At 37.8% G+C, this 21,161-nt stretch overlaps 2 protein-coding genes across 5 annotated transcripts in view; one reads left to right on the top strand and one right to left on the bottom strand.

Annotated features, from left to right (window-relative positions):
* The window catches only part of LOC139963215 (actin-binding protein WASF3-like), a 46,449-nt gene extending 44,715 nt beyond the window's left edge, over positions 1-1,734 (top strand). For all 4 annotated transcript variants that reach the window (XM_071963795.1, XM_071963792.1, XM_071963793.1 and 1 more), the window contains exon 6: positions 105-1,734. In XM_071963795.1, coding sequence (XP_071819896.1) covers positions 105-265 — 161 coding nt within the window. In that variant the 3' untranslated portion in view covers positions 266-1,734. The remainder of the gene's footprint in view (positions 1-104) is intronic.
* On the bottom strand, positions 1,520-18,471 carry LOC139963216 (solute carrier family 35 member F2-like). The gene is made up of 6 exons (XM_071963796.1): positions 18,202-18,471; positions 14,002-14,305; positions 13,474-13,633; positions 12,369-12,528; positions 11,404-11,611; positions 1,520-9,544 (listed from the first exon to the last, which is right to left on the bottom strand). The coding sequence occupies exons 1-6, from the start codon at positions 18,294-18,296 to the stop codon at positions 9,308-9,310; spliced, it is 1,164 nt and encodes a 387-aa protein (XP_071819897.1). The 5' UTR covers positions 18,297-18,471; the 3' UTR covers positions 1,520-9,307.
* Between the last annotated feature and the right edge of the window lie 2,690 nt (positions 18,472-21,161).

Below are 21,161 nucleotides of genomic sequence, written 5' to 3'. Positions count from 1 at the left end.
TTAAGATGTTTCTAAGTAATTGATTAAAACTACCCAGTGACAACTTTAGCAGTCAATGCTTTTAAGTTGTCATGTTTTTTATTTTATTTTTGTTTTTTTATCAGGCATCAATCTAAAGAAAACTGAAACGGCAAAGGAGAGAGCACGAGAGCACGAGAAGCCAGACAACTCAGTCGAAGCCATCCTGTCTCGAAGAATCGCTGTGGAACTGTCCGATTCGGAGGTGTCAGATACGGATTCGGATTCAAGTACGGATTGGAATTGATTGATGTTTAATCAGAATCAGACAAAGATGAGGAACTAATTCCAGAGAAGGAAAAATATCACTGGGCCGTGCTTTGAATAAATTAGTTAATATAGGCGGCCTTGCGACATCATTAATTGATGCGCGACAGAATTGGGACATGGCAGCAGGCAAAACCATAGCGAATCAAAGGTCACAATAGCCAAATATGAATGATGGTGTCAGAAGTGGGATATGACGGCAGCTGTGCCATTCTAAAATTGGTGGTTACAGAAGTGTGGTATATAGCAAGCAGGATCATAAACAAGTGGAAGGCCGTAAAAGTGACTTATGTAACAACACCATTATAATATGGTGTCAGAAGTGGGATGTGATGGCAGCAATGCTATGTGAAATTGATGGTTGCAGAAGTGGGATTTTTGTAGCAGTGATATCATGAATCAATAATGTGAGTAATCCCACTTCTGATGCTAGGTTACAATGCTATGGATGCATAGTCCAATCTCAGGTAGTGCCAAGACCAAAGTTTGAAAATCAACGTCCAAAATAAAGCCTGGAAATGCATAGATGAACATGCCCTGTGGTTGGATTTTGTCTGGTCAATTTTGTTTGATTTTTGCTTTGATGTAATTAATGTTATGTACGTCTACCTGTTAAGTTCCTTGTCTTTAATACGCGAAATATTTCGGAATCCGTAGTTTCAGAAGAGGTAAACGGTACCTTGCTACCTGGTCTTAAATTTTGTGAATTTTTCTCAAAATATTCAGTGAGTTGAGCAATAATTCATACCGTGACCATGCATTGTCAGGGTGTAGTATGCCTTAGGTTTTTAACTACCCTACTGTTAATACCCTTAAATTAACCCTGGCAAGATACCCCATTGTGTGTGGAACTGGATGAAGTGCTTACGAGGGATAGAAGTGTCTTCTTGTAAAACTATGCATCTAGAAGTTATCTGTCGATAAATCCGCTCACATAGGACTAAGGAGAATAAAGATTTGGACCAAAACGAGGCAGCGGAGGGGGGCAAAAAATGTGCTTTAATTGACTTAAAGTGTTTGATGATGTCACTCCTAAGTTTAAGCTATGAATCCGGTTTTTGTTTAGCTCAAATCTGTTGTTATCGTTGAACTATGTGAGAAACATTTACATGATCAAGTGGACCACATTGTGTAAACTTGAAAATGAAAAAGAGTTCCAATGGAAAAATGGATCACTATTTGAGCTTTTTCAGAATAAGTCATTTGTTTTTCAAAATATTGATTTACATCTACATTTTGATATGATCCTTGGTGATAAGGTGCTTTTTCCTTTCTCAAAAGACAACTCATGTTGTCCTTGGAGAAAGTTGAGTTTGTAAAACACTTTTCGCAGTTGACGGTGTTTAATAAGCCCCCAGTTGTTTTGTTATTTGCACCCATGCAAGTAATTAATCTAACAAAGATTGCCAGGTATTGTCAAGAAGTTTGGTTAAACAGACAATTATTAAATTAAAATAAAATTAAAATAGTGTGCTTTGAGAAAAACGGGATTCCATAAGGTTTTCATAGTACATATAATTAACTATGATGTCATTGAAGAGATATTGTGGTAACTATGGTAACTAAATGAAGTATGTTTAAATATGTATAGATAACGATTTATTATATAAATAGACCAACCGAGTAAGTACTCCATTGAGTGTACTGCTCAGTCAGATGGTTATGATGACAGTTAAAGTCTGGGCCTTGTCGCCATTATGGTGGATTTATGTGTATATAAGTTGAAAAATTGAAGAATGATAATTAAAATGCTGCCTTAGGTAAAATCAACAGTATGAAATGGAACTTTGATTTGATTTGTCAATGTTTAGGGTATATGGTGGGAGGGGGGGCGGGAGGGAGGGAGGGAGTTACATGAGAGGGGTAATGATGGAGAAGAGATGGGGGAAGAGGTTTGGCTACAACAGGTTAATGTTTTGTTGCATCTTCTCAAAGTTCCGCTTTTTTTTTCTGACTAAGGCAGAATTTGATTTCAGAGTGACTTTATGCTGATTAGTAACTATGTTGCGATACTGAAGGGATTTGGATGTATAAAAACAGCAGTTAAGCCATCATTCACTTCAAACACAAAACAAAAGGTATTACTTGTGTGTTCGTTGCTTAAATGAAGGTACGGTACTTTGTTGCTATCATCAGGAAACTTCTAGCTTGAAACAAATTCTCCTCTCCTCCCTGGTGGTAAACTTGAACCATGATGTCATTCCCTTCCCGGCTCTAAATCAGACAAAAGCTAACTGTGGTACAGCCGTTCAAAATCGGTCCAATGACAACAAGGATGCCTTCGATGTAATGTCGCCGAGCTAAAAGAAAGTGCTAAACTAGTTACAATTGCCACTTACAAAGATGTGTGCTGGCTGAGTGACCTGACTGTTGTTTGATTTTTACCAACTTCTTTTTCATAAGTATCTCCAATTTGACATTCAGATTACAACCTCAATTTTAAAAAAGATAGGTCTTCTGCACCTCTACTTCTCCCCCCCCCCACCCCTTCACTTCCCCCTCTTCTCTATTCACTCTCCATTTTAATCTTGATTCAGAAAGTTCTCATCATTTCATTTTAAGTTTTGTCCAAGTAAATCAAACATCACTTTTTGTAATATCTGTGGTCTCTTCTTTTTTCTTATGGCAACTGAAGGGATGGATGGTGATGGAAATTCATTAATATTTTTGGAACAAAGTTTTCAGTTTCAATTGTCAAGGGGACAGTTTATTTTCTTCTTTATTTTTTGGGCTTTATAGTATGCAAAAAAAAAAATTAATTATTTGTATAACCATCCCATTCCAAGCATAAGTTAAAAGGAGGAAATTAGAAAACTTATTCCAAATATTCTTTCTTTGTATGTCATGAATGTATATTTACTTCTCCAAAATCATAGCAAATTATCTACCTACATGTTAATCCAATTAATTATATATATACTTTTCAATATTCTTTCCTCTGTACCTTTTACCATACAAGGCTGCTATTTTTCAGCCTGGAAAATATTTGTACTTTACACAATTACCTAATTATTCAATGGAGGCAGTTTTTTTTCTGATTACTTTTGTGTCGAAGCCTTTTAGAGATTTTTTTTGTCTCTCTTTTTTTAATTTGAATAGGAAAATTCTTTGAGCGATTTTGTAATTGTTTAGTAAATAAGGTCAGTGGAGGGATATATCAGTATCCTAGCTATCAAATTGATCAAATATATACTTTTTTCTTTTGCGTTGTAAAGCTTGCATAATTCTTTACAAAGCCTTGTGTTATTAGTTTTTTTAACATCTAATCAGTTACCCACCCCTCTCAATTAAACTATAATACAGATCTTAATATTTTGGGAGTCAAGGATCAATCTTTTGGCTGCCTTGTGACTGTCCAGATGTGATAGTGTAATGGACTAAGGTAAACCATAGCCCTGTTCACATGTTGAGAATGGGGTTTCTGATATAGCGAGGGAGGTGAACTTCGTAGTGTGAACACACGGTAGATCACGTGACCGGAGATATGCGGTCGTACTTTGCCATTGTCGCTTCTGCGTAAGCACAGACCAGCCATAGTCGTATAGACGGGGACACTGTAGTACTATAACTAACGAGCTAATTGATGGGTAGACAATCTTCGAGACCTTTTGCGGTCACGAAAAGGCAGGCTTTCATTGGACGTTGATCCACCCCCCGGTGTTCTCGAATGTGGACATATCCGGGTTATGTTTCCAGGTACCTCATCCTTCCTTTAAACTTTCAAGGTTAAAGTCCCAGCCTTCAATTTTTACCAAGCCCCCAAAAAAAACTTACTCAAAAGAGTTTTGAAAAGTCATTTCTTGGTGGTTTTGGATATTGAAATTGAGGAGTGATAAATTTAGAGCAGGAGTGACCGTTATTTGACTCATCTAGCATACTTGGGGACGACATTTGTTTGACCTTTTAAAGTTTAATATGTTCGTCACCAGATTTATGATAAATGAAAATTGCAAGATAACAGCCTTAAAATAACAACTTAAACTGTAAAGACTTAGAACTTGAAAAAACTCAGTATCAGGTTCCTTGTTGTAAATTCTTCAAATGAACTTTTGTGAAGATCTGTGATGTTACTGTACTTAAAGATGGTCCTTCCAGCAGTCAGATGTGAGCTTTGCATAATTTGGATGATTAAGAATGTGGAATATGAACTATCGTCCAGATTGATTGATACCTCAATGGCAGACATTTGCTTTTTTCATATTCTCCTCCTTTTTCAGTTTCCTTTTTTCAATTTATTTCCAACTCAACATGCAGCTGGAAGAGTCTTTTTTCCTTTTTATTATGATTTTTGTTCTTGTTATTAACATATAATGAAAATTGCTCACATATATCACATTATTATTAGTGAGCCTCAGTCTTTATACCAAGCTAGAAGTTTCATTTATATGACAAGGACATCCTTGGAGACCGAGGAAGTTTGTCTCGTTTTAAGGAAACTTGGAAAGAATCAGCATTAGCAAGTTATTTTCTATTGTGTATTTACAGAATACATTAATTTATGCTTTACAATTTTTTAATAATTCTATGCAGTTTGTCTTAGTACATTCAGTGTTTGGTTCACAGGTTTGGTAATAATGTTAGAAGATGTTAGGTTACTGTACATTTCAGTATAATATTTTGTCACAAAGATTATAATTTTACAATAACTGGCATTAAAAAAATCTTTTGCAGGTCCCAGAAAATCAGAATTCTAATACAAAAATTGCTGTTAACTTTTGGGGCATAGGAGCTGAATGTTAAAGGAATCGCTGTCAAATTCCGGGGCTTAGGAGCTGTCTGCTAAAAATAGATTTAGGGGCATGGTAGCTGTGTGGTAAAGAGATTATTTACCCCCATCCACCCCCCCCCAACCCCCTCTGATAATTTGCTAAATATCAGAGTAATTCCTCACTCTCAAATTGCTAGGAGAGAAACAGATATTTGACAATACTGTAACCATTAATAAATGTCCCCCCCCCCCCCACCCCCAATCAGAAATACCCAATCAGTTTGCTCATCATAGCCATTTTGCAGATGTTATCTATAGAGACCAGAAATCAATGTATCAACTGTTAGAAGGGTTGTCATACAGTGTAGAACAATGGATATATCATTAGGTTGTCTTACAGGTGTAGTAAAATGGATACATCAGAAGGTCATCATGTGGTCTCATAGAATGACTGTATCAGGTCATCATGTGATGTGGGTACAATATATTTATCAGAAGGTCATCATGTGGTATCGTAGAATGGATATATTTCAAAAAGATTATGTAGCAAGATGTTTAGTGATGGAACACAAACCAGTCACAAATTTATGAGAACTATGAAATTTCAGAATAATGCAACATTCCAATTGCATTTCATCTTGATAATATCCCTAAACTGCAGATCAACATTCTGGGTCATAGCTGATGGGTTGGTTAATGGTCTTCTTTTCGAGAAGAAATTCCAGAACTTGGCGCTAAATGGTACAACACACTTTTCATAGTGAAATTGTCCAGACCTATAACCTCACAGACGGACCTTTAAACCAGCAGCTTGTATTTTCAGATGGTGTCTTGCATCCTTTACCAAAAGAAATTACATCGCAGTGTGTCCTTATGTACCGTTATGCATTATTAAGAGAAAGTATTTTTCCAATGTTGATATGTGTCCATTGCAGCGCTCTTCTTTGTGTAAACTGACTTAGATAAGGTTACAAGAAAACATGTTTTTTGCTAGATTGGCATTTTTTTTGTGAGAAGTGGATATCATTTTTTTTCTGTCTGTTAATTTTGACCCATTTCCAGTTGGTGGAGGCGTTTGAGTTTTGTATGATAATAATTAAGGGAAGAACTAAAGTATCCAGTTCAATTAATAACTATTCAAGAGAGATGTATATACTCCTGACCACCATAGGAAACTTAAAAGTTGGTAGTTTTGTAGTGCTTACAAATTATAATTCAATAATAATATGGATTAATTGGTGGGTTTTTCTCTAAATTGTTCTCATCTTTTGTGTCTTCATGTCAGAGTAATACATCCCTCCCCACCCCTCTATTGATGTAACAAGGAGTTGCCATCATAAAAAAAAAGGGAAAGATCACAAAATCTTTTGAAATGTTTTGCAATATATTGAAAAGCATCACTCATTTTACTACTATGACTTACGAGTATAAATTAACAAATGTGAATATTATAAAAAAAAGTAATAAATTTGCAACAACTGATTAGTTTTTATATCACTGATGAAAAGAGTCGAGAAAAGTCTATTGATGCAACAGCTTAATGAATATGTCCTTCCAAGACATCTGGAATCTGATCAACAAACAGGATCAATAAAAACGGACAGGGGTGCTTCTAAGGGGGAAGACCACCTCACCTGAAATTCCACAAGTTGTGCACAATTTTGTAATCAGTCTGGGAGTTAAATCCAATTTTGAAAGTGGTGTATCAGATTTTGAGAACTTGTCTTCAATGACACAACAAACTTAGTGATTTGGCACAATATATGCTGATAATTAATTATTGTATAATAAATAACTTTTAGAATTGACTGACTGATTTAGGCAACACAATTTTCCCCATGAACTAGCAGAACTGTTTCTTTGAATAAAATTGCCAGAATGTACCATGATAATTTTATGAATCTCGATGAAAACTTGCTGTTAAACTACAATGAGAGAAATGATACAGAATTCTGCTTCAGAAAGACACACACGAATATTTAGTGGCCATCATTTTTGTAACTACTATAAGACAAGTCTCCCAACAGCTGACTGAAACTACACCGAACCAATTTCTACTTAAATTATCAAATACATTAAATCATTATTGAATTATTAAATCATTATTGCTCTGTGTCCCTTAGATACAAGCAACTTTATGCCATTATGCAGGAATATCATCTTGTGCAGCTTAATACTTGTAGGACTTACACCTTTCTGCCATTTTGCCTTTTGAAATCAAATAATCATCAAGTATATTTGCAAAATTTGCAATAGTTCACTGATCTTCTTCTGCTAACATTTGCCTTACCAAAAAGACACTTCCAAATTTTGTTTTCCTTTTTGTGAAATTTTTCAAAACTTAAAACCTCCAAAAACTTAGAGAACAAAATTTGACTTGAAGATGAGCTAAGTACTGTATTCACAGGTACAGCTGTATTTTAAGTTTTCCATAAATTTGTACAAATAAAGTTTAAGTGGATAATAATGATATTAAAGGGTGTGAAGACTCGCGCACAAAGAAACATCTCATGCCGGTAATCTGACCTAGTTTCGAATGAGGTGTAACAGAAGTGTTGGACACCACCATCTATCCCAGAAAATACACACACAGCTTGCTACTGTCGGTAATTAGACACTAGTGTACAGTAGCTACATGCAGCTACGGTCAATACCCATAACACAGTGTACATAGCAGCGATGGACATCCCAGGTCTAGATAAAAGATAAGAAGGTATCATGTTTCATTACTGTCTGCATTTTGTAGCGACAAGAAAAAAACTTTACTTGCGGGCAACAGAAAGTTAACCTTTTTTTTTGATGGCGGCACTCTGTTTGGGGCGAGTCTTCAATGCCTTAAATAATAGTGATCTATGACGTTCACATATCACCCCAAGCTAGCAAGGGGAGGCTCACAAAGAGAGTACCATATTATGAGTACCAGAACAAGTCTACTACAAGTAATCAATCTTGCATAAGCACAATATATACAATATTTTCAAAATGACAAAAGTACCAACACAAATCCACCAGGGCAGATCCATGTGCAATCATACTGCAATACAGAAACCAGTATGGACTCACTTCAAGAATGTTTGCACTCCCCCCTCCCTTTCCCTGCCCCCCACCCCTATCTTAGAGCACGACACAATAGTATATCTTGTACATCGTTCTCCATATGTTTAATACTCCATATTGAACCCCTCCCTTATTGAAGTATTATTAATATTGCACACCCTTGCTGCTTTAAACATTTTAAAATTATCTCTCTCATGATTACAGTCACATCTACTAAGAGTGAAAAAACTCAAAACAGATCATCCGATAGGGAGGACACTGATCCTTCCAGGATATTACCATTGTCCATTCATCAGAAGATGAACCATTACTAATCAACCTCTTCCAACCACATCCATTGTGGTAGAGGTGGATGAACTAAGATTTCACTGACCAAATTTAGGCTCACTGCCAGTGGATTTCGCCATTTGTCAGTGGATAAAAAAAAAGGCACTTGCAACTTTTCTTCACAGTAGACATACAGAATGTTAACACATTACACGTAGGGTTTCAATCGTCAGTCAAAACAGAATAATTGGCAGGTTTTGTGTACCAAACGTAAGTCCCTCGTTGCTGCTTGTTATCAACAAATATATTATTAGAATGAATGCTCCTACAAGAATGTACACCAACTGAAGTTACCTGTAATTAAGGAAAATAATCAAGAAAATAACCAGCTTTTCTCAAGGTGAGTTTCGGAGCAAAGAATGATGTGTAACTATTAAATGCTCTCTTCACGGGAAAGTCCCCAGGCAAACCTTGCCCATCATTCCAGTGAATTTTGACATATTTTGACATATTCCAGTGAATATTGTCATCTAGCTGATGGCTATCACTGATGGTGTCATTTTTTATTTCCTCCAAAAAAGTTCAATTCATAGGATTTCTTTTAAACTCATGACAAAATGTTTCTACCTTGCTAAATCTTATTTTGCAATCACAAGTTTTATCTTCACATTAGCTCCACTTTCAAATCTAGGAAAATTTTCTCATTATTCTGCTATTTTAGGTGACTAACTCAATACATCATTGAGATGACAGTGACCCCATTGTAAGACTTTCAAAACCAGCAAAGATGTCATCTTGCTATGCCCTATGACTTGCTGCTGAGTACATCTTAGCAAATCACAGTCATCTGTCGTTAAGACAAGAAATGATAAGCAATGATTCTTCCAGAAGAAGTACTTTTTCGTTGACTACTGCCTGTTTCATTTGTCTTCGCGGTCATCAATCGTGACACGACTCGAGACCCTCCTCTCTTCCTTCTGGGTTTTCAACTCAGTCGTGATTGTTCAACGTCTGCCTCGCGTCGGCGTGGAGGTCCTCGACCTGCCCCTCCTCTGGGTCTCCGATGATTCGATCTTTATCCTCCTGTGGGGGGACTTCTTCCGTCTGCTCGCTGTTTCTGAAGAACTTGTAGCGGCCACCTGTGAGCGATTGATACGTGGGTCGTAGCCCGTACACCAAGATACCCAACATGATGATTGCGTAGGCTAAGATGTATACCCAAGAAAACTGTAAAACCAAGAAGACATGTGAAAGTTATACAAATGGCAAACAAAAATATAAGGGGAAGATCAAACTGAATACTAACAAATATACATGAGGGCAAAGAAAACTTTGCTTAAAAGGAGAATTGCACCGATGAGCTCAGAATATTAACAGCTCTGTGCTCTCTTGTCTAAGAGAACAAGAGTTGGGATTTCTGACATGAACGGTTCAATAGGCTGCTCTAGTCATCAGATATCTGTGATATCTTTCCAACCAATTGTCTGTTACTCTGAAACAGAGTCATTGAAATAGTCTGATAAGCAATCACCAGTCAGAGGAGTGAAAGGCTGCTCTAGTCATCAGATATCTGTGATTTCTGACATGAACCGTTTAAAGGCTGCTCTAGTCATCAGATGTCTGTGATATCTTTCCAACCAATTGTCTGTTACTCTGAAACAGAGTCATTGAAATAGTCTGATAAGCAATCACCAGTCACAGGAGTGAAAGGCTGCTCTAGTCATCAGATATCTGTGATTTCTGACATGAACCGTTTAAAGGCTGCTCTAGTCATCAGATGTCTGTGATATCTTTCCAACCAATTGTCTGTTACTCTGAAACAGAGTCATTGAAATAGTCTGATAAGCAATCACCAGTCAGAGGAGTGAAAGGCTGCTCTAGTCATCAGATATCTGTGATATCAACCAATTGTCTGTTACTCTGAAACAGAGTCATTGAAATAGTCTGACAAGCAATCACCAGTCATTGGAATGTGACATTACCCTACTTCTTACTTTTTGTCTTTCTTTCTACGGAATGATGGAATGGCAGGTTATAGGTAATAATAGATATTTCTCACGGTTGTAGGCTACCATTATAAGACCTTAACATTTTAAAGTGTCATTTTGATATCCTCCATTATTATAGCTAGCCCAAGAAGAAGCTTTAGCTGGTCTTCCTTACATTGTTAAACCTCTTTTCTGGTTGAAAGGTTAAGATCTTTGATACTTTATCATTCTCTTGGGAGGTAACCAACAACAACACACAGCATTGTGTTTATTTCATTTTATGAATAGTTCATAAAGAGAGAACAATTCAAAACGATGTTTGCCAAGTAATCCAGTCTACGAATCTTGTTCAAACTCTTGAAGAGGTAATTTACCATCCTGACGAACCACGGTTAAAGGAGGTCACTGATAAAGCAATTCAAGATTGGAAATCTTGTTTGTTTGCAGTTAACAAACAAGATGCCAATAGATCAAAGAATCAGCACTATAGAGGATGACTGCCACCACCATAAATAAGGGATGCCTTATCTGATCATCGCTAGGACTTCAAAGGTACCAACAGAGGGTCTATCGTAACGGTTTATACCATCACTGAGATAAGAATTACAACGGCATCAACTAAAACCTTTTATCTCATCTGCAAGATGGTCTCGTTATGCTTGTTGTACTCGTCAACTTTTAAGTACTAAGATTTAAGACTAAGATTTAAGTACTAAATGAGTTAACATGCAAATAGGCCATTTTATGACTGTCAACTCCCAGTTCTGGGTTGGATCTTACATGATTCAAACACACGCACCTGTCACATTTATTCTTTCACTGGCTCGGAGACGGTCAAGCCTCCGATTATTAATTAAAGCCCCGATAATTCAAATGGCATGCCATAGGAACGGGAAATCTGCACCTGAGGCTTCCTTTCGAGTGGCGGTTCCGACATAAGATGCGACAATGTAATTTACTGTTCGAGCTTATGTATGGTGGAAAAAGGACAGGCACAGACAGGCACAGACAGTTAGTTCAAAGAACTGAACTAAAAACATTCAAGCTCGTAATCCGTTTCTGCAAAACCGACTGATTGTCAATGTAACCGAATCTTACCTTAAACTTGAATAGGAAGAGCCCAATCAGAAGACTGTACATGTCTGCGGTCAGAATGGAGAGGTTGACCACTGCGGCGGAGCTCCATTTGATGACCAACGGAAACAGAGAATACAAGCTAAACATGAAGACGGCGAACCCTATCAGCAAGAAGACGGCTTCCACGTTCCAGCTAAATGTAGTCAGTTCATCTCGTTCCAAGATGAGCCTGGAAAAGAAGCAAAAATGAAGAAATTGACAATTTTATTATTTCTTCTAAAACTGAATCACAAGTCCAGAGAAGGCAATTTTGATGGCAGTCTTGCTTTATTATTTGGAGAACTTCTCACTTTCTTTTTTCTGCATGGTACTGCAATGTACAATTCTAACGTGTGATTTTTTTCCATACGAACACAGCAATCTATTGTATACAATCTTAATCTATTCGCAAATCTTCACATTTCTCAATTTCTGGCGGCAGTTGTCATCATGTAACACCAACATAATGCAGTTCACGATTATCTAATTGATATATATGGTCAAGTGCCTGGAGGACTGCAAGGACAAGGGTCACCAACGTCAAGGGGGAACGTGTACACTTCCAGCCAAGAGAGATATTAAATTCGATATAAGTGTAACCTGACATTCATCAAGTATTAAGTAGCATGGTCATATTGGTGATGTCAATAAATACATTAAAGCTGACTCTGACAAATTGAAACATTCAAACACATTCACTGTCCATCCTCTCCCTGGACCTATGTGACTAAAGTGAGGATGTACAAATCTACCTTGAACTTTGGTTCAGACCTAATCCATCTTATCTCCCTACCCCTACACACACCCCACCAATATCCGCACCCCATGCACACCCCTACCCCTACTGTACCCTCCTCCTCTCTGTCATCGTAAGAACCAGACCCTAGATCCATACTTTGCAAAATTCACTGAGACAAGAGAGAGGATAGAAAACCCCGAGCACTTACAACTGGGTGCCAGAGATGAATGTGGCAAACAAGCCGACCATGCCAAGGAACTCGACTCTTGTGTAGAAGCGTACGGCATACTCTTCGGCCACGTTGGAGAAACCGTAGAGACTGGCCCCGAGAAGACACAGCATATCACCCAGAAGCTTCTTAGGAGGATCTGAGGAGAGGAACCGACCTTCCAGTTATTAAAGCAACAAGACAGAGACTACACATGTATAGTCTTCACATCCCCTGGTTGCATTTAATATCCCATCATGTCGCAGACTACTTGCAGTATGGGTACAATGTCGGCAAGAGTACTGGTCAGTAGAATTTCCAATGCTATGAGTAAATAATCTTAAAATCTTGACCAGGTATTTAAATCCCAGACTTCCAAAATGCTGCCGAGTGTAAATGAAAATCCATGACAAGGAACACAAGAGCAGACAACTATGCCAGGAATTGCACGTCTATGGACTCACTAAGTCATCCGTGTACCGCCCTCAACTACAAGTCATCCGTGTACCGCACTCAACATATTCCCTTTTCAACCCGTTAGAGTGCAGCATTCTTTGCTGAACTACATTACCAGTTTCAAATGACATGAGCATCTATCTGATATTGATTAAATCACAACAGTTCATGTTCAACGATTTCAAGTTCAGTTGTGAAGCTTACATGCAAAAAGGAGGCCTCGGCTAAATAAATGCTTTCAAACCTTAAGCAAGAGAAAAGAACTGTAGTGACATGAAAGCAGGGAACTAAAACACTGAAAACTGTAAAGTGTTTGATCATAAGAAGTATTTTTCTTGTGGGGAATGAAAAAAGATGCTGAAATTATGGCCCGGCTGCTTTAAAACCCTGTAAGTTTGTAGCTTTTGTTTCACGTACAGACATGCGGGTAATCGAATCATCCGTGTACCGCCCTCAACACATTCCCTTCTAACCTGTTAGACATGCGGGTAATCGATGCTTTCTTGGTCTACGTCATCTCCACCGGTAGTGCTTAAAGGTGGTCGACGATGAAAAACTAAAAAACATCCAATAACTACTTTCACAGGATCTTCTTAGGCAATGATAAACAATTAAAACAAACAAGAACCAAATAAAATCAATACAATACCTCCGTGATCAGATCTGCCGGTCAACGCATCCACTAATATAAGGCCTCCCAGTCCGACCATGCAGATCACGACGCCTGTGATGTGAGTCCATCGGTATCTGACATTGAGAATGCAGATGGAGAGAAACAGAACCACCGGAATGGTGATACAATCTAACATCTGCAAGGAGGGCAAGGAGAGAGGTTCAAATTTAGCAAAATGACCACAAAAAGAATTTAATATGGCTGACACACACACACATATCTTTATCACTTTTGAAATGGTATGCTGGAAAGGAAAATTGGCCATTGGCAACAAAATCAGTCAATTTGGGGGGAAGGGGGAGGGGGCAGGGGATCATGGTGCTTCAGTTTTCATTCTTCAAATTTGTAGGCTACCTGCAGGTGGATACGAAAGTGCAAGTAAGAGATATTTAGAGAGAAGTGCACTCAAAAAGATGACCTGCAAAAATCTTCTTTTAACATTTGATGAAAATTCTAGCCATCCACAGCTTAAAGCTTGGAGACCATGGGAGTTGTTGCATTTACCTGTATGCTCGTTAGTGTCGTATACTGGTAAGCTTTCACTACCAGGTAGTTGGCCTCTACATCGATGAGAGCGACGATTAGATACTTCCAGCCTCTCGTCATGAGGATGTGATAAAAGTTATCCCTGTCTTTCCTGAAACAGAGTATGCCGCAGTAGACGATAGTCAGTAGAAGGTAGTTGGCAAAACTCTGGGTGGTGGGAGCTGCGATGCCGTGCTGGTCGTTGAGAAGCTGACTGGTTACAGCCGTGCCACATATCAACAGTGAGACAAGCTGTCCGCCCAACAACACACGGAGAAATTTCCTGTTGGAAGAGATAAATATATATAAAATGTCAACAATATTTGATACAGAAATCCCAAACAACCCTGCAAACCTACAAAGAAAATATATGTCCAGGTTAATAATTGCTCATATATCCTTTTATCAATGCGGCATATTTACTGATGGAGAAAACTGTTTCAGTGGTGTAACTCATTACAAGGTGTGTTTACAGCCTTGTACGTTAGTGGAGAAGGGAGGGGGAACGGGGAAGGGGAAGGGGCCGAGTTGGGACTGCATCTTTCTTCTGTTCATCATTCCCATCACATACAGTATATGACTTTACCCCCAAATTAATTATCACTACATGCTATTGTCTGACGAGACACATGTTCTATAACCTATATGGTTTATTTCATCCAAGTACAGAAATATATTGATGAATACTACTCTGAAATCGTTGTACGTGAGGTGTCCACATGTCAGGTCTGGTGTACATGTGGTCACTGCATGCTATTGTGTATCCTACAATTGAGGCCACAGTACTGTACAAACACATGTGCCTACATACACAAGCCATTATAAAACCTAGACTTTGTCACTTCAATTTTCAAATAGGAAAATTATGTTGATCTGTTGCTTATAAGCAGTTCCCTGGTTAATTATGCAATCTTACAGGCCTACAGTACAGTATATATATGACAAATTGACATACTTGTTCACCCCCAAGCATACTTCACTTATGTCTTTGGCTAACAGATATGTAATTCTCATAACAGGTTACAGAGAGTTTAACCATGAAAGCCACATAAATCCATCAACCCTATTATGATGACACATACTGAACCATGTCTCAAAAGACCCCCACATGCTGTGATTGGAGAAGATCCAGCCATAATGGCAGACAGGAATGAGGTGAACTTTGACCTATATTGCATTACAAGGCATTGTTACCCTCTCTACAGATTTTGTTATCCCATTGTGTTACCACATCAGACAGACTGTCATCCCTTACCACATTCCTACTGTGATGGTGGTGAACTGGTGATGGTATAGTAGTACATAGGTTGATCTACTGTCAACTTGTGGATTATCTGATGGATGGATGGATTTACATGTTACACTGTAGGGGAATAATTTAGTGTAGCAGTTTTGAAGTCCCTGATTTTAGTCGCTTAAAAAGAGACTAGAAAATATATACTATGTGTGGTTCCTGTGTAAGAAAACTGCTATATCTTTGTACTTGTAATTGTAGCAATTTGATCGTTTTGCATCTAGCACTTTGCCATGCGATACTGAATAAGTTATTCCCTGTTACACTGGATAGATGTAGGCCTAAGTCTTTTTATAACTCATGCACCATATAGGGCCTACTACTGTAATTGGCATTCACAGTACTGTAGACGAACCATCAATTGAAGATTTATGAGACCGAATACTTCCATTGACAGTTGCTGAACTGTGGATAGTTACAGTACACACTACACACTTAAGAAAGAAGCTACAAACACCATCAATGCACATGTGCTGTCTAGACTTGAACAACATCCTGGCAACATGTTGGTGAGGGTTTAAAAAAACATTGTCACTGGCTACAGGAGATTCGTGCATCTATGATCGGATCTGATCAAGTTTGCACTTCAAATAACAATCTATATACAGAGATAAATCATAACGTGCAGAGTCCTGCTTCATTAACTAATAAAGGGTTTGAGCATCGCAATTTTATCCAATATTACTTTTCTCGCATTTACATAAAGCTGGTGTACAATAGACAGGGCCATCAAGAACAAGGACAGTCCAGGGGCCAGTGGTACAGGTATCTATGCAAATGAATACATTATTCATGAATCTCATATTTCTCAGATGGCCCCCTAATTGACCCTAAAAAGAGGTAAGTGTAGGGGGAAGGATTGCTTCAATATTTTAACATTGAATGTACTTACAAGTACGGTATGCACACTAAAATATGTTACCAATTTGTAGACTAGCTATATATTGAAAGTTATTGATCAATGTAAAGTGGGGACAGGTAAGCATTATTGCTGCCAACAAACTGTATCCCAACCAGTCACTTTTGGGGTGCACACTTCTTAAGTACCTAGAGTCTAAATGGCAATATAAAGGTATATTTATGACCTCCTAGAATTTGACTTATATTCTTAATTAGTTTGCACACTGTCTTGCTTTGAATACTTCACAATGCTTGTATAGCCCACTGTACTAAATATATGAACACAAAACATCAGGTGCCAACAACCAAGCACCAGTTTATGACTGTACAGTATGATTTTGATTATAATACAATTCTGTCCCATCTGGTCATTACAGTATATCTTTGCAGTTACTCAACAAAGCTATACTTGTTTTCTTGAACACATTACAATCTTCTCCCTCCATCATCTACCTGCTATATAGACCAGCTCTCTGCATTTAAACAGTTCTAATAGAGAGCACAGTACTGTACTGTTGTTATACAGTAGTACAATATTGTTACTAAACTGAGGTCAATCCAACGTACATAAATACTGTACTGTAGCCATGAAAAGAACTGAAGTACAGTACTAACTAGTTGTAATATTGACCCAATGACCCTGGTATTCAATGTTGAGATCGCAACCTTTTTAAGGGGTGCCAATTTTTTTTTTTTTTGGGGGATGGTAGTCAAAAAAGTGGAATATTCTTGAACAAAACTTACTTCAAATATTACAAAATATAACACTACTTTTTGGCAACTAAGCACCCTTCATCATATGTAAACGTTTCTCAAGGGGGTATCTCTCCTAACATAAGGCAATGCCTCCAAGCCACAACAACCTGTCCCTGGAGGGTCACCATTACCAAAGAAGGTGAAAATTGGCATCAACAAGCAGGAAATTTTGAATAACAGGGATATATAGACCACATGACTAGAATTATTTTCTTCCTTTGTCAAAAATGCTGAGCTGTTACACAACAGAGTCACCATGCAAAATTTTGTGCCAGTATTGTTTCACACATATGTGGTTTGTCCAAGACAGTCTTGAGCTAACTCAAACAGTATACTACACTGGAGATTAGTGAGACATTTTCTGAGGAACCTACTTAGTAATGAAGGGCCTTACAGTATGCTTTATCGAGTGATGATATAATAGTCACTAGTATTAATGTGAGTCAAATCTCCTTTATAAGTTACCTCCTAATGCAAAGTAAACATACATCAATGTTAAGAAGATAAAGTGCTTCTCATTCACATACAACATGCCAAAGGTACCTGATCATTGGTTGAACAGTGTTGCACTGGTTCTTAAATGTACTCAGACCTTGCTCTTACTTATTTACCAAATCTGATTTTACCAGATTTACCAGATGCATAACCCTTTGAGTAATTTGTTTGGCCAAGGGGCTTAGATCCAAAATTTGGCTATCATTAAATTAACATCATTTTAACCATATTTGGGCATTTTAACTTATAAGTATAGCCTAATCAGTTTTTGAAGTCTAAATCATTCTTGGTTTTTTGTGGGGAGGGGTGAAGAGAGGGGGCCTGAAGGAAAGCCTATTATTGTCATTCTTTCAAGTCTAGGCTAGGGCCTACTGGGGGGGGGGGGATACATTATTTCTCTTGCCTAATTATGGTCTTTGGTCAATCTTGTGTCATCTTCCATTTAGAGTTTTCAGTCTTCCACATTCTTTTATACAGTGCACTGAGAAATTCCTTCAGATACTTGCCTAAGGTACAGCAGGACGTTATTTTGTCAAAGATACCGAATTCGAAGATCATTTGTGTTAACTAAGTAGACATATGTTGTTACTGAGTCTGTCAGGCTAGGACCAATGCAAACGATAGGTGTATGTAGGCCTATTTTCAGGTCATGAGTATTGAGTGCATGAACTTGTATGGTATTGCCTAGGCTACGTTAATCTTACTATTCACATATATTTATTTCAGAAACTCACTTGGTGAAAAGTGGTGAAGTAACTTCTACAATACGATCCCATGTACTTCCCGATGCTCCGGACGGATGTCCAGCTTCTGCGAATTGCGGGGCCATCTGATTGGACTAAGAGTGACGATCTGTTTCGTTCTACTTCTTATATTGTGGTACTGTTGTGGTATAACTACAGTGCATGGGCTCATTTGCGTGTCTGGCTAGCTGCTCTGGCATGCACATGGACTGTCTGAAACATGAATTCGAGACAATACAAGTTGTCGTAACTGTAACATTAGCGCACGTGTAAGTATGGAGCAGTTAAAAAGCCAGCGTGGTCAATGTTAAATTGTTTCTGGAATTATGTTGCTTGTCAAAATCTTAACGAGTATCATCTCTAAGGTCCATATCTATCCATATCTAATTAGTAATTACTAGTAAAGCAAATAAAGAGTATTCTCGTGTCTATAGGTGAATTCTTCATAGTTTTCTATAGTTTTTCTATGTTTTTCTTCATGAGGCTGTCAACCATTGCAATGGTCATATAGGCCTACACTGCATTGAGCTGACAAGCCGGACATAGTAAAATTAATTACATCTTTTGCATCAAATCGATCAGGTTAATGATAAAAAGCTTAGCTCTTATACAAACAAACAATATTAATCCATTACCGAAATTTCCTGCATTTTGAGAAAATACATATAAATAATTCAATAGAAATAAGCTAATGGCACCTATACATCACCGTAGTTACCTCCTATGTTTGATTTCACAATCGCAATGACCCAAAATTACTGAACGCCGAAGTGGACAGAGGGTTCGCCACTTCACTGGCTGGTATAGTGCTAGTTTTAAAAGGTTATTTAGGCAGAATGTTACTTTTGAATCTCTATCAAATCAAAAGAAAAAAGAAATACATGGGGATGCATACCTAACCATTATCTTTAGCTTATATGACAGAGATACATATGGAGAACAACTCTCCCAATACGCTTAAAAAAAAACACTTGCTCCGTTTGACATATGGAGTTTAAAATTAATGTCTGGGAGCTGTCAGTTTGTAAATCTATCATGGAATTAAAAAAAAAAATCTAAGCTGTTTGGAAAAGCAGTTCCTGATATTTATATCTACACACGATATCGATTGGTTGGTTTGTGTTTTAATTCTGTATTACATCTGAGGAAGGCTGAACTAAGGTCTGTAAAAATAGTCTAGTCACTTTAAAGTCATTGAAGACTCGACCCAAAACACGTGCCGCGCTCTGAAAAAGTTAACTTTCCGTTGCTTGCAAGTGACGTTTTCTGCTTGTCGCTACAAAATGCAGACAGTAATGAAACGAGATACCTTGTTATCTTTTATCTAGACCTGAGATGTCCACGCTGCTATGTATAATGTGTTATGGGTATTGACCGTATCTGTAAGTATTGACTGTACACTAGTGTCTAATTACCGACGGTAGCAAGCTGTGTGTGTATTTTCTGGGATCGATGGTGGTGTCTAACACTTCTGTTACACCTCATTCGAAACTAGGTCAGATTACCGGCATGAGACGTTTCTTTGTGCGCGAGTCTTCACACCCTTTAATTGCTGACCCTCATATCTTCAAAGGGGAATTCGTAACACTAAAAGAGTTAAACGGAATAAAATGCGACATGGATTGATATCAGCGTTTTTTTTTGTTGCCATATGAAATTTGAGTTCGCGCCCAAAGTCCGTCCTTTAAATCTGTTGTTATAATTACCCAAGTTCGTAGTAGGAAAGAAAAAGTCATCACAATCAAAGTGAACTCGCTAATTGAATCGCTAATTTTTGGATTGCATGGAAGCTGTCATTCCTAGACTTCGTATAACATATATACAATAACCCCCTACCCTCCCCCACCCCCCTCTTTCCCGGCCTCAATGGTAAGAAATGTATTCAACAACTCTAACCCTGACGCTATACAGGGAAACCATGTGGTTACAACTTCGCACTAGAGAATAGGTACATTTCGAGGAGTATCGGTTAAACTGTAGCCTATGCCAATCTGATAATGGTGTTCGAAAGGAACAGATTTCACAATAATTCGCCATATGATTTGTGGCGGAATGTCCCATTATGTATAATTAATACAACATATTAGCAAATAGATTTTCTGTTCTAGATAAGGCTATGATTTGGCGTACGTAACAGTGATTTTAATCACTGTAAGAGTCACATTTATTCGTCGGAAGATATCTCCTGAGTATGGAAATATGTAACAGCTTTAGAACTGTGCTAGCTAGGCAATATATTACCAATTCAGTCCCTACTAAAAAATTAGGTTACTGGTCAAAGCAGGACAATTGCAAAGATTTTTCTTCCAACAAAACGAAGGTAAATTGGCCTTACTCAGTGATATTGTGGAAAACAAACATGGCATGGAGGTATAATATCGTAAAGCATCGGAAAGTATTTGATATTAAACTGATTCAACTGCTTTGAAGAGAGAATTAGTGTAAAGGTGTGACAGTACTGAATGAAAACGGAGAAAGAAATAATCAAAAGTGGTGGCGCTATTGCTGTAGAATAACACGGCAAAAATCGATCATAACAAAATAGTTGAACACCATGAAGTCAAGTGTTTTAAAATAACGGCGATCGTCCAGTTCTATGCTTTGTGAAATTATTTAACAATTATGAGAAATTTTGGTTTAGGAAATAGTATTTGCAAATATTGTTTTCCTCTAGTGAAATCATCGAGACCCGTTGCTTTGAAAATGTTAAATTTACGTTTCTGTTAGAAACATTCGATTTAACATGGCCTAAAAAGTTTCTGTTGGACGAAATCTTTATAAGACGAGTGGTGATTAACTTCCATTTGATAAACAAATCTCCAGATGATACAGAATATCTCAGTTTGACCAATTGCAATTCTGTGGGCTGACCAAAAGCAAAAAATTACTGTACTATCTATTATTGCAAACCATTCCCACTCATGCAAAACCATATTTAGACGGGAGGGGAG

Source organism: Apostichopus japonicus, chromosome 21 (assembly GCF_037975245.1).
Source record: "Apostichopus japonicus isolate 1M-3 chromosome 21, ASM3797524v1, whole genome shotgun sequence".
Lineage (NCBI taxonomy): Eukaryota > Metazoa > Echinodermata > Holothuroidea > Aspidochirotida > Stichopodidae > Apostichopus > Apostichopus japonicus.
Note: the sequence above shows the minus strand (reverse complement) of the source record. Positions and strands in the feature narration are given on the sequence as shown.